Source organism: Scyliorhinus canicula, chromosome 12 (genome assembly GCF_902713615.1).
Source record: "Scyliorhinus canicula chromosome 12, sScyCan1.1, whole genome shotgun sequence".
Taxonomy (NCBI): Eukaryota; Metazoa; Chordata; class Chondrichthyes; order Carcharhiniformes; family Scyliorhinidae; genus Scyliorhinus; species Scyliorhinus canicula.
This window is the reverse complement of record NC_052157.1, coordinates 112,580,656-112,594,626: the sequence shown is the minus strand read 5'-3', so window position 1 is coordinate 112,594,626 and position 13,971 is coordinate 112,580,656. Positions and strand designations below refer to the sequence as shown.

At 45.2% G+C, this 13,971-nt stretch overlaps 1 protein-coding gene across 9 annotated transcripts in view; it reads left to right on the top strand.

The window, feature by feature from the left end:
• Nucleotides 1-13,971, top strand: part of gtf2ird1 (GTF2I repeat domain containing 1) — a 237,864-nt gene that overhangs the window by 118,277 nt on the left and 105,616 nt on the right. For all 9 annotated transcript variants that reach the window (XR_005462554.1, XM_038813774.1, XM_038813778.1 and 6 more), the window contains 3 exons: nt 605-788; nt 4,568-4,593; nt 11,156-11,264. Coding sequence is in view for 8 of the 9 variants with exons in the window: in XM_038813774.1 (XP_038669702.1) it covers nt 605-788; nt 4,568-4,593; nt 11,156-11,264 (319 nt within the window). In the remaining variant the exon portion in view is untranslated. The remainder of the gene's footprint in view (nt 1-604; nt 789-4,567; nt 4,594-11,155; nt 11,265-13,971) is intronic.

Sequence of the window (13,971 nt, the reverse complement as noted above, 5' to 3'; positions counted from 1 at the left end):
GGTAGGGCCGAAGAATTCCGACCAACATCTCAAACTTGCAGTGAGGTACATTTTACAAAAGGGTCAGGGAATCTCTTTGGTGTTGGCTGCATAGTTTCCCCAGTGCGGTCATGGCAAATGTCAACAACTGCCTTCAAACCGTACCATCTAACCGGCAGCCAGGTGTTGTACCACACTGCCTGCTTTGCAGTTTTAATTGTATCCACACAACCTTTGTGATTTCTTCACTAAAAATAGTTCCTCACCCGAATAACTTAAAGTTTTAAAACAATGAATGGTTTTGAGAGAGTAGACACAGAGCGAATGTTCCTGAGGGATGAGAATATAGAACTCGCTACCACAGGGAGTGTTTAAGATGAATAGTACCGATAGACTTGAGGGGAGGCCTGATCATCATGTAAGGGAGAGGGGAATAGAGGGTTATGCTGATAGAGTCAGATATGGAAGGAGGCTTGAGTGGTGTTAATACTGGCATAGACTTGGTGGGCCAAATGGCCTGTTTCTAGTGTTGTATGTTCTATGTATGAACGAATGCCCACACACTTCTCAGAAAGGTGGGAAATGTTAACATCTTTTAAACTGGTGTCATCTGTGTTTTCTGTAGCTGAGGCCTTAGGTTTGGATCATATGGTTCCTGTTCCATACAGGAAGATTGCTTGCGACCCAGAGGCAGTGGAAATAATAGGGATTCCAGAAGGAATTCCCTTCAAGCGACCTTGTACCTATGGAGTTCCCAAATTGAAACGGATCTTGGAAGCAAGGCATAAAGTCCGCTTTGTTATTAAAAGGTAAGCTGGGTTCAGGAGGTGGTGTAGGCCCCAGAGCCTCCCTGGGATTTGTACTGTCGGGGATTCCAATGTTGGTGGATAGACCTTCAGAAACCTAATTTCCGGCCTTTCAAATTTCTTCCCCAGTTAAAATAAATGTTCAATCAGAATCTTATTTGTCTAAATTCCAAAGGCAGCTTGTGTTCATTCATTCATTCATTGGTGCTAGTAGCCTGGAGGTAATTTAGATAATGCCCATATTATGCACCCAGGTCAGCAAGCTGTTGAACTGCAGGTGGCATCGTAGCCACGTCCACTCCAGCATTCACCTATCATTCTCCCAACACAGAGGCTACTTGATAAGGATTGGGAGCTGGAAACCTGGCCGAGGCTTTTTGTTTCGGCTCTGCCTCCACACTGGTGCCATTTGTATTGTCCAACTGATGAACTAAAGTAATTCAGGAGAGGCCATTGGGTCATTTTAACTGAACTCCTCAGTTGGGAAACCCATGGGATTGGGGTGACAAATATTGATGCCATCGACTTCAGAAAACCGCATCGATTTTCCAGTGGGAGAGTTTGGTTTTACTGAAGTCGATGGCAGCAATATTTGTCGGGGTATAAAAAAACGGCGCTTTGCCCGTGGGTTTTCCAACTGAGGAGTTGGGAGAATTTGGTTAAGACTAGCCTCCTGGGATTCAAACCCGGGACTTTCTGGGTCTTGTAACTCAGTTCTGCACTGGTGGTACCTTGGCTTATGAGGCCATTGGGAGAGCTGTTCTAATCGTGGAGTTAGATTCCAGTCATGTTTCAGATTCACTCACTTCTTTCAAACATTATCCTAAAATATTGTGCGGACTCAATGACGCATAATACTGTAGATACTTTGGATGCTGTCTTTTTCAAATTTTATTTTTCACTCGCTGCACTCCTGGGTTCAAGCTTTTATCAATTCTACAAACAGGTGAAATAGGCCATTCAGCCCCTCGAGCCTGATCCACCATTCAATAAGATCATGTTTGATCTGTTTATGTTTTGAATTCCATATTCCCACTTACCCCCAATAACTTTCGATTCCCTTGGATAACAAGAATTTATCTACCTCCACCTTAAAAATATTCGGTGTCCCTCTCCTCTGCCTCCTTGTGAAGCACAGAGTTCCAATGTCACAAAACCGTCTGAATGAAAATATTTCTCCTCTTATCTGTTGTAAAAGGATGACCCCTAACTTTAAAACCACGCCCCCTAGTTCTGGACATCCACCTTTCTAAGACTGCTCAGGATCTTATATACTTCAGTCAAGTCACCCCTCACTCTTCTAAACTCCAGCAAAAACAAGCCTAATCTGTTCAACCTTTCACCATAAGACAACACGCTCATTCCAGGTATTAATCTAGTAAACCACCAACAATACATTCATCCTTCCTTGAATAAGGAGACCAAAACTGCACACAATATGCAAGACGGGGGTCTCACCAATGTTCTGTATAACTGATGCATAACATCTTACTTTTATGTTCAATTCCTCTTGTAATAAAGGATAGCATTCCATTGACCTTCTTAATTACTTGCTGTCCTGCATATTGGCTTGTGGCTCATGCACCCGAACACCCAGATCTGTCTGCACCTCTATTCTCTATTTAAGTAATACTCTGCTTTTTTATTCTTCCCACCAAAGTGAGCACTTCACACTTTCCCACATTATATTCCATCTTCCAGGTTTCTGCCCACTCACTCAACCTACCTATATCTGCGTGCAACCTCCTCATGTCCTCTTCACAACATACTTTCCTACCTATCTTTGAGTCATCTGCAAATTTAGCCACCATGCATTTGGTCCCCTCATCCAAGTCTTTGATGTAAAATGTTGAGGCCCCAACACAGACCCCTGTGGGATTCCACTTGTCACATCCTGCCAATCATAAAAAAAACACTTATGCATACTCGCTGTTTTCTGCCTGCCAGCAATCTTCTTTCCAGGCTAATATATTACTCCTGTACCTTGAGCTTTTATTTTCCATCATGACATTGTGGCACCTTGTGGAAATCCAAGTACATTATGTCTACAGTTCCCCTTTCTGCATGTGACTCCTTCAAAGATCTCCAATAAATTGGTTAAACACGATTTCCCTTTCACAGAACCATGATAACTCTACCCAGCTACCTTGAGTTTTTCTGAGTGCAGAACTATAATCTCTTTAATGTTCGGTTCTAGCACCTTCCGCATGACAGACATCAAGCTAACTGGACACAAGGAGGCACTCAAGGGTATTTTTCCTCTCCATCCGGTGGGGAGCAGCAAACTTCAATTCATTACAATCCTCCGAAAGCACAACTTACGTTGAGAATTCACATAAATGCAGCATTCCAGGCACCTACCTTTACCCTGCTCTGCTGTGGTTCTGTGTGTTGGGCTACAAACTAGTCTGAATCAAAAGACATGTCTTTCAATGTGCCAACTTAGTGGCACGGATGCTGTTCATGGACGGAGTTGTAGTATTTTTAGCAAAATGGGTTTGGTTTGGTGGCTGTGCCTTTAAATCCATTCACAGCTATTTAAAAGCCAATCGCGGCTCAAATCCATGTACAGAATGGATCTCGTACAATGCCAGGAGATTTATTGGCTACAGGCATTAGAGGGTTAATTCAAACTTAACAAATGCATTGAGAAGAATTTGAATTGCAGTTGGTTTAGCACAGTGGTCTAAATAGCTGGTTTGCAATGCCTAACAATGCCAGTAGCACGGGTTCAATTCCCGTTCCAGCCTCCCCGAACAGGCGCCGGAATGTGGCAACTGGGGCCTTTCACAGTAACTTCATTTGAAGCCTACTTGTGACAATAAGCGATTTTCATTCAGTTGCTCTGTTTATGTAGGGCGGGATTTACACTGACAGTAACTTTCCCTGAATTGGCCACTAGGAGGCCCTCCAGCATTGAAGGGGTAGCAGCTTGCAGTTCAAGTAACAAAGAGAGAGAGAGAGGAGGGGCCTTCATTTTAAGGCCGCCGTTGTGGTGCGCCAGGCAGTCAGGGAGGGCCTAAAAGCCTGCCTGGATTTCTGTTCCCCTGTTCTGCCACCAGGGGGCCACCAATATCTCAAAGGGATCTAGAGGCCAACTGTAACATTCCAGGCTGCCTCTGCCTATGGGCCGCAAGTGGCCTTGAACCACCGTTAATTAACTGCCTGCTACGTGTGGGCGGGTATATTTCCTGCCTCCAATCCCATCTCCGTGAATGTGACCTGAAAGTGGGGTGGAGCCAGCAAACCAGCGTGACAGCAAGCAGAATGAATATTTACGCCTGCCCACCTCTCATTTACCCCCATTGGGGCCTGGAAATGCCCCTCAGGGTGACTGGATTTAAAGATTCCGTCACCAAACTTGACCTAGGCAGGACACCCTAATCGTGTAAACCAACCAGGAGGTCACAACCGTACCTTGATGATGAGGATGGTGGGAAGAGGGGAAGCTCATGTCATGAATGGCACTGAAGAAAATTAAAGCGAGATGCTTTGCATTTCCACTTGTTGCTGTGTTTCTGACTGACTGGGTGAGCTGGTAATGTAATGTGTGTCTCTTCTGATCTATTCACATCTGACACTTACTGCTAAATTGGATAATAAGGTCAGTGCGTTAAACATGGACTCATGGCTTTTGTTCCACCTTGGGCAGTCAGTTGGCCGGCTGCTGATCTCAATAAAGTTTCAGTTGCTAAAGCAGAAGCCTTGCGCTGATTGAAATGTTTGGCTTTTTATATACAAGCCGAATTTACCTTTTTTTTATTTGTCTCCATTTTCTGCAGGATGTTTGATGAGCGAGTTCTGACAGGTAAGCTGACGGCGAATGGTAGACAAACACGATCTCCAAGTAAAGTCAGGCCGGCCTTGATGGGGCTCTATTTTCTGCTAAGACCCTGAGCTGTGCCGTTGAGATGACCATCATCAAATCTGTCATCTCAACCTCCACTCATTGGTCACTTTTGATAGATGGATTTGATGGGACTCCCATATTTGTGTTAACAGTTGCCCGTTAAACGTCTGCTGAATGAATTCTAGGCGAATGTGTGTGTCCTTCTTGAACATCTTATGTCAGTCAGCCAGTAGGGTGACTTTGACCCATTCCCTCCCGCAGTGGATGAATGGTCGATTGGTTTGATAAGGTGCCACATCAAAATAAAAGCTCACTCTGTTGAAGGTAACATATTGGCATGGATAGAATATTGGCTACTGACAGGAAACGGAGTTGGCATAAATGGGTCTTTATCAGGTTGGCAGAATGTGATGATTGGTGTGCCACAGGAATCAGTGCCAGGGCCTCAACATTTTACAATTTATATTAATGACTTGGATGAAGGAATCAAAGGTACACTTGCTAAATTTGCTGGTGACACACACACGGCTAAATTGCTGGCTTTGAAAGCAGACCAAGGCAGGCCAGCAGCATGGTTCAATTCCCGTAACAACCTCCCCGAACAGGCGCTGGAATGTGGTGACTGGGTGCTTTTCACAGTAACTTCATTTGAAGCCTCCTTGTGACAATAAGCGATTTTCATTTCATTTCAAAATTTAAAAAAATAATTAATTTTTAGAGTACCCAATTATTTTTTTTCAATTAAGGGGCAATTTAGCCTGGCCAATCCACCTACCCTGTGCAGTTTTTTGAGGTTGTGGGGGTGAGACCCACGCACGACACTGGGAGAATTTTCAAACTTCACACGGACAGTGACCCGGGGCCGAGATCGAACCCGGGTCCTCTGCGCCATGAGGCAGCAGTGCTAACTAGCCAATGATACAAAGATTTGTTGGAAAGTGAATTGTGAAGAGGACATGAGGAGACTGCAAAGATTAAATGAATGGGCAAAAATCTGGCAAATGGAGTATAATGTGGGAAAATGTGAAATTGTCCATTTTGGGAGGAAGAATATGAAATAAGCTTATTAATTAAATGGTAGAGGTTACTGAGCTCTGAGGCACAGAGGGATCTGGGTGTTCTAGTGCGTGAATCACAAACGACTGGTATGCAGGTACAACAACAATTAGGAAAGCTAATAGAATGTTACCATTTATTGTGAGAGGAATTGAATACAAAAGTAGGGAGGTTATGCTTCAGTTATATAGGGATTGGTGAGACCACATCTAGAGTACTGTGGACAATATCGGTCACCTTATTTAAAGAAATATGTAAATGCACTGGAAGCAGTTCAGAGAAGGTTTACTAGACTAATATCGGGAATAAACGGGTTGTCTTATGAGGAAAGGTTGAGAGGTTAGGTTTGTATCTGCTAGAGTTGAGTAAGAGACTTGACCAAAACCTTCAAAATCCTGAGGGGTATTGACAAGGTGGAGGGGGGGAGAATATTTCCGCTTGCCGTAGAATCTAGAACTAGGGGTCGCTCATTTAAGAGAGAGATGATGAGAAATTTCTTCTTTGAGAGGATTGTGAGTCTCTGGAACTCTCTTCCTCAAAAGGCAGTGCATGTGGATTCTTTGAATATTTCTAAGGCAGAGCTAGATAGATTTTTGATTTACAATGGGGTGAAAGGTTATCAGGGGTGAGCTGGAATGTGGGGTTGAAGTGACAATCCGATCAGTCATGATCTTTTTGAATGGTGGAGCTGGCTCGATGGGCCGAGTGGCCTACTCCAGCTCCTAATTCATTTGTTTGTATGTTCAATTAGCAGTGATGCTTGCTTACTTCATAGAATCATAGAATTTACAGTGCAGAAGGAGTTCATTTGGCCCATCGGGTCTGCACCAGCCCTTGGAAAGAGCACCCCACTTAAGCCAACACTTCTAAATTATACCCGTTACCCAGTAACCCACCTAACCTTTTTGGACATTAAGGAAAATTTAGCATAGCCAATCCAACTAACCTGCACATCTTTGGACTGTGGGAGGAAACCGGAGTACCCGGATGAAACCCACACAGACATGGGGAGAACGTGCAGACTCCACACAGACAGTGACCCAAGCCGGGAATCAAACCTGGGACCCTGGAGCTGTGAAGCATCTGTGCTAACCACTGTGCTACCCTGCTGTCCACTTGGATCTCTTATGTGGCCCAGTCACATTCTTGCCCACGTGGATCAACCTCCGATCTGCCCAAGCAATCTGTGTTGCTAAGTAGTCATGATAAGCTCCTTGGCGCACTTAAATTGATGGAAACAGCACCTCTGCCAATGCACTGTTCTTTGTTGCTCGGCATGAGAATCTCAAAAAAAAAAACCCATGGCTTCAACTTCAAATAATTGCATAGCATTAGTCTGGGAAAGAGAGCATCTAATCGCATGTCTATCTAGAAAGTGAATGGTGGGAGGTTGTCAGCTATGAAGTAAAGAAAGACCCCCCCCCCTCCTACCCCCAACATCTTCCCATGAACTGCTGAGCTGGCCTGTTAGATCCAAGAGAATTAACACACGAAGCACAGTATTTGAATTCAATCTCTGCGACACATCTGCAGGCTGCACAGCCACCTACCAACAGGCAGGTGACCTTTTTCCTTCCTCTGCGTTTGGTATTATCCCTCTGGGGTGGGGCTGCAGGGAGGGGGTGGGGTTTGGGTGGGCTTGTAGAGCGGAGCAGTGAGAAGCCCTGACACTTACCACGTGGGCAACAGCACAGTCTGACTCTGCGCGCTTTATTAAAATTCTTTACTCTTGTCCAATTTACCGCCCCCGCTGCTTCTGTGTTCTGTCATTTTGCAAAAACAAAAGGAAGTTTTTCAAATACGATGCACGTTTACCTCAAATCTTAAGCAGACCCGAGGCAATTTATGCCACCTGAACATTTTCAAGAGTAGCTGCAGATTCAACAGTCGCCTTCAAAAGGAAATTGGATGAGTTATTTAAGGAGAACAACGTTGCAGGCACACAGAAAAAGAGCAGGGAGTGAGACTAACTGGAAAACTCTTCACAAGGGCCAGCACAAACTCAGTGGGCTGAATGGCCTCCTGCTGTGCCATACTATTCTATGACTATGTAATAATGGAGTTTCTTTCTTTTCTTGACAGTGCAGCAAATAGACGTGACAATATGATGCATATTTAATTTTGCTGTCCAGTTGATAAACTAGTTTAAGTTAGAGATTATACACTCCTTTGGATTGCACCCACCCATGCTAAAATAAATTTGGGAAGGGAGAGCAATGTGACTAATAAATGTTTATGAAACTGCACTGGAGAAGAGGATAGTGCCAGGGCATGATGACAGCCAATCTTATTCCGATATTTAAAATGGAGGTGGAGCACCTCCAGGAAACTATCACCAGGCTAGTTTAGCATCACTGGTAGGTGGGATAAGGGAACCTTTACTCAAAAATGGAATTCAAAAACATCTAGAAATCCAAAACGTAATAAAGAATAATCAACATGAATTTCAAAAGGGAAGGTCGTACTTGATCAAACTTTTTGAGTTTTTTTTGGAAGTAACAAAGAGAGGAGATGAGGGTAATGCAGTTGATGTAAAATACTTAGATTTTCAGCATTCCTTTGATGAGGTGAACCATGGTACATCATGGCTAAGGTCTAAGCATGTGGAGCCAGCAGACAAATAGTAGAATGGACAGAAATATGACTACAAGGGCAGCACGGTGGCCTAGTGGTTAGCACAACCGCCTCACGGCGCTGAGGTCCCAGGTTCGATCCCGGCTCTGGGTCACTGTCCGTGTGGAGTTTGCACATTCTCCCCGTGTCTGCGTGGGTTTCACCCCCACAACCCAAAAACGTGCAAGCTAGGTGGATTGGCCACGCTAAATTGCCCCTTAATTGGAAAAATGATTGGGTACACTAAATTTATATAAAAAAAAAGAAATATGACTACAAAACCAAGCTCGGAGAATAAGGGTTAAAGATCTCAACTAAGACTGATGGAAGGTGAGTGTACCACAGGCATTATTGTTGGGAACAATGCTGGCATCCATCTGGCAAAAGTGAAAGATTGTCTAGTTACGTAGGGGGCGATTCTCCAATATTGGGCCCAAGTGTTCGCGCCGTCGTGAATACTGTCGCGTTTCACGACGGCACGAACCTGGTCCGGGCACGACAGATTCTGGCCCCCATAGGGGGCCAGCACGGCGCTGGAGCGATTCACACTGCTCCAGCCTCCTTACGCGGCACCAAATGGATGCCGCGCATGCGCAGTTGGGCCGTGCCAAACCTGCGCATGCGTGGGGGACTTGTTACATGCACCAGCCCCGACTCAACATGGGGTTGGTGTTCAGGGGCCAGCCGCGCCAGAAAGTAGGCCCGGGGGGAGGGAGAAGCTGGCCTGCCGATCGGTGGGCCCCGATCTAGTAGCCCCCCCCCCCCCCCCCCCCACCCCCCCACAGGCCACCTCCCGACTGTTCCCGCAAAGTTCCCGCCGGCAGTGACCAGGGGTGAACGGCGCCGGTGGGACTCTGTTGTATCAGCGTGGCCACTTGGCCCATCTGGGCTGGAGAATTGGCGGCCCGCGGCCGGCCCTGCACCAAAGTCACCGGCGCAAATGGCGCCGATTCTCCGCACCTCGGAGGATTCGCGCGCCGGCGTCGTGGCGCGGTTGCGGCGATTCTCCGGCCTGGCGCGGGGCTTGGAGAATCGCCCCCGTATTGTCCACAAGACATGGGACAAATCGAACCCGGACAATTACTGCTCCATCAGTCCACTCTCGATCATCAGCAAAGTGATGGAAGGGGTCATTGATGGTGCTATCAAGCAGCATTTACTCAGCAACAACGTTCTCACTGACTCTCAGTTTGGTTTCACAAGGGTCATTCAGCTCCAGATCCCATCACTTTGGTCCGAGTCCGGTCAAAAGAACTGAATTTCAGAGGTGGGGTGATGGTGTCAGTCCTTGACATCAAGACAGCATTTGACTGAGTATGGCATCAAGAAGGAAAATTAAAATGAATGGGAATTGAGGAGGAAATTCTTCCACTGGCTGGGGTCATACCTAGCACAAAGCAAAACAGTCTTGTTCATTAGAGACCAATCATGTTGGTTCCAGGACATGACTGCAGGAGTTCCTCAGGGTAGTGTCCGAGGCCCAACCATCTTCAGCTGCTTCATCAATGACCTTCATAAGGTCAGAATGGGGATGGTCACTCAGTGTGTATTCAGGTGGTGCATATTAACGGCGGACTCAGTGGCACTTCTAATATATTGAAGCAGGCTGAAAGAGGGGTCTATCTAGAGGTATGGAATGTGCAACATGTGTCTCTATAAATAAAGACTTCTAAGTGAATAAAGACTAGGCTTCAATTCTCTATCCTTCACAACCTGGCTATCCAAGTTTTGACATTCAATTCCATTCACAAGTCCTCAGACAATGGAAGCAGTCCACAGGCAGCAAGACCTGGACAACATTCAGCCATGGGCTGGTAAGCAGGAAGTAACGTTTATGCCAAGCAAATTCCAGGCAATGATCACCTCCAACAAGAGAGTCTTACTATCTCCCCTTGACGTTCAATGGCATTACCATCGCTGATTCTCCCGTTATCAGCATGCTGTGAATGAATATCCTGAGTAAATGCCAAGAAGTCACATCCCAAAATATTAAAGTCAGTAAATTGGGCAACAACTAGGGTAACTCCACAGTCCCACACTGTCAGTGGGGAGACATACTCACAAGGAGTTGGGCTTGGGGTTGAAGCAGCAACTCTTCAAATGCACCAGGGGTGAGCACATCCATCACCCCCACCCCATCCTACCCCTAGGCTATGCAGCATTGTGGGATTCCCTCACATTTGTGTTCATGTTAAATTTGTGTGTATCTTGCCCGTCCTGTTTGTTCTGTTTCCTGTTTTCTTCCTCCATCTCCTACAATGTAAAAATTTGGTTGGTGTGCCGGGAGTAGGCAGGAAGGTGTCTTGACCGTCGGAGGGATCTCCGCTAAGCTGAGTCCCTTCCTTGCCTGCTCTCCATACAGACGTTTTCCTGTAAGAGGCGCTGGATACCATTCAGGATCTGGACGCCTGACCCCCCCCCCACCCCCCCCCCCTCCCCCGCCCAGACTCAGGGCATCAAGTCCACCATTTTCCCCACATACACAGGACTGGCAATCCGAATCTCAGTTCCTCTAATATTATTGGCTCAAAATTGCATAATTAAACTAAAAATGTCAACACCTTGCAAATCAATTCCCCGTTCTCCTCCCTGACCACCCGTTTTAGTGCTGTGTAATTGTGCTGTGGCCATGTTTAATGACCCAATTACTATCAATGTTTCTTTAATTTTTATACTTTTTTGCAACCTCTGAAGAAGGGCCTTGTTGTGATGGGTCCTTTGAACCACAGCAGGCCTTTGGTGAGAAAATACTCTCCTATTTACATCACTTTTGTGTAATTTTGAGCCTCAAAAATCAAAAACGTTTCTCACAAAAGGCAGCTTAAGAAAGTGAACCTTCTGTTTGTTACAGGGACCAAATACATCCGGGAGGGTTCCAAGCAGGAAAGTCAGTCTCCTTTGGATGAAGAGTCCCACAGAACAGCATTGCTAGACATGGCCCCCAAGAACCACATCTGCAGGTAGGAAATGGCTAACTTCTATCAGCCTTTAATATGAGCCATCATTTCAAAAGATGGAACTTGCATTCATGTGTCGACGTCGGGATGCCCAAAGCACGTGACTGCCATTGAAGTACTCTGAAACGTAGCCAATGTCATAAGGTGGGAAAGATGGTGGCCAGTTGGTATGCATCAAGGTTCCACAAACGGCAATAAAATCATTTGTTTTTCAGAGTGTTGGTTGAGGGATGCCTACTTGGAAGGACAGTATTCCCAGAACCCTCTTCACCTTTGAATAGGGTTGTCAGACTCACCTGAGGAGGGGTGGAGGGAGGAGGGGGGGGTGGTTGGGGGGGGTTGGGGGCGGGTAGACAGGACATCAGTTTAACGTTTCACCCAAAAGCTGTCACCTCTGACAGCGCTGCACCTCTTCAGTATTGCACAGGAATGGTAGCCTTAGTTTTATGTTCAAGCCTTTGGAGTGGGACTTGAGTCCTGACTCGGAACCCTACCACTGAGCCATGGCCAACATCTAGTTAAACGTTTCATCGTATATTTGACGTCCCATTCTAGATAACCTCTTTACTCTTGACATTCATCAATGTAAGATTGATCACCAATGTAATTATTTTATTTTTAAAAAATAAATTTAGAGTACCCAATTTTTTTTTCCAATTAAGGGACAATTTAGGGTGGCCAATTGACCTACCCTGCACATCTTTTTGGGTTGTGGGGGTGGGACCAACACAGACACGGGGAGAATGTGCAACATAGTGAGCCCAGTATGTATAAGAATTTCTTCATACTGGCTACGTTTGAGCCATCCTCGCTACTGACTCATTTAATACACATCGATTTGCTTCACGCACAAGCCACCAATATAATTAGGATGATGAAGGAAAAAGAAAGGCTAATTAGAGACCAAAAAGTAGCTTGTGTGTGGAGATGGAAGATATGGACATGGTTCTTAATGAATACTTTGCACAAAAAGATGGAAATGATGCAGGCATTGAAGTTCAATGTGTGAAATATCGGATGGGAAAAAAGAAATACAAAGGAGTTTAGCATCTTTGGAAGTGGATAGATTGCCAGGCCTGGGTGAAATAAGCCCCCTGGCTGCCAAAGAGAAAAGGGGGTTATCGGCAAGGTGCTGCTTATACTGTTGTTTAAAAAGGGAGGGAGGAATAAATCGGGGCATTATGGCTGAACCTCCGTGGTGAGCAACTCGATTGGAAATAATTCTGAGAGTCGGTATAAACTCAATTAGAGGGACTTAAAAAGGACAGTCAGTATGGGGTTGTTAAGGGTGGGTCCTGTCTAATCAACTTGATTGAACCTTTTGAGGTTGTAACAAGGAGAGTTCACGAGGGTCGCACATTTACATAGAACATAGAACGTTTCAGCCCTCGATGTTGCGCCGACCTGTGAAACCACTCTAAAACCCATCTACATTATTCCCTTATCATCCATACGTTTTGCTGCACTCCACATGAATTTTAGCAAGGCTTTTGGGAGGGACCCACTTGGCAGACCGGACAGAGAAGTGAAAGCCTTTGGGATCCAGGGGCAAGTGCCAAGTTGGATTCAAAACTGACGTGTACACAGTTGGCTGAAGGGCTCTTTCTGTGCTGTAAAAATCTCAATGACTGACTGGTCAGCTGAGCAGAAAAATGACCAGTGGAATTCAGTTTGGATAAATGTGAGGTAATGCACTTGGGGAGGACAAACAGGGTCAATGGGCCACTCAGTAAATGGTAGGATTCTGAGGAGTGGAGAGGAAAAGGGGGACTTTGGAATGCATGTCGGCAGATCCCTGAACGGAGCAGGACAGGTAGATAAAGTGGTTCAGGAAAGCAAACTGGAAACATTTCCTTACTGAGCTAAGACATAGAGTATAGGATTGGGGAGGTTATGCTGGAACTGAATAAAACTCTAGTTAGGACACCGCTCTTGTATTGTGTACAGATTTGGTCACAACATTACAGAAGGATATGATCGACTGGAGATTATATGGAGGAGAGTTCCGAGGGTGTTGCCAGGATTGGAGAATTTTATCCGCAAGGAAAGATTGGGCAGATTAAATTTACTTTCTTTGGAAGAGAACTGAAGAGAAATTTAATTGAGGGATATAAAATTGAAGGGCCTAGATCTACTTTCCTTATTAGAGAGGTTAATGGCCAGTGGCCATTGTTTAAATTAATTGGTAGGGGATTGGGGGAGGAGAAGGAGGAGGAGGATTAATTGTTTTCATCCAGAGGGCAGGGGAGTGTATGGAACTCTGTCTGAGAGGGTAGTAGAGGCAGAAACCCTCCATGCATTTCAATATTACTTGGATGTACACTTGAAATGCTGTAAACTACAGGCCCACAGATTAAGAGCTGGAAAATGGGGTTAGACCGAATAGCTTATTCAGCATAGACACAGTCAGCTGTGCAGCTTCACCTGTGCCACACATGTTGTGTTTCTATTAGCAGATATAGGAATTATCTCCAATTTCTCATCACAAATGAATTATTTGAGAAGTGCACGATGAACCAAACAACCCTACTTAATGGACGAGTGTGGAATTTGTACACACTTGTATGTCTTATAAATTGTTACAGAAATATTCAGAATTGCATAGATAATTTCTGGAAAGGTGTGATCAATGCTAACTCGGGCTAAAATGTGCAAGAAATATAATGTCTAAATTTTCACTATCTCCCTTGTATTAATTAAAAGGACATCT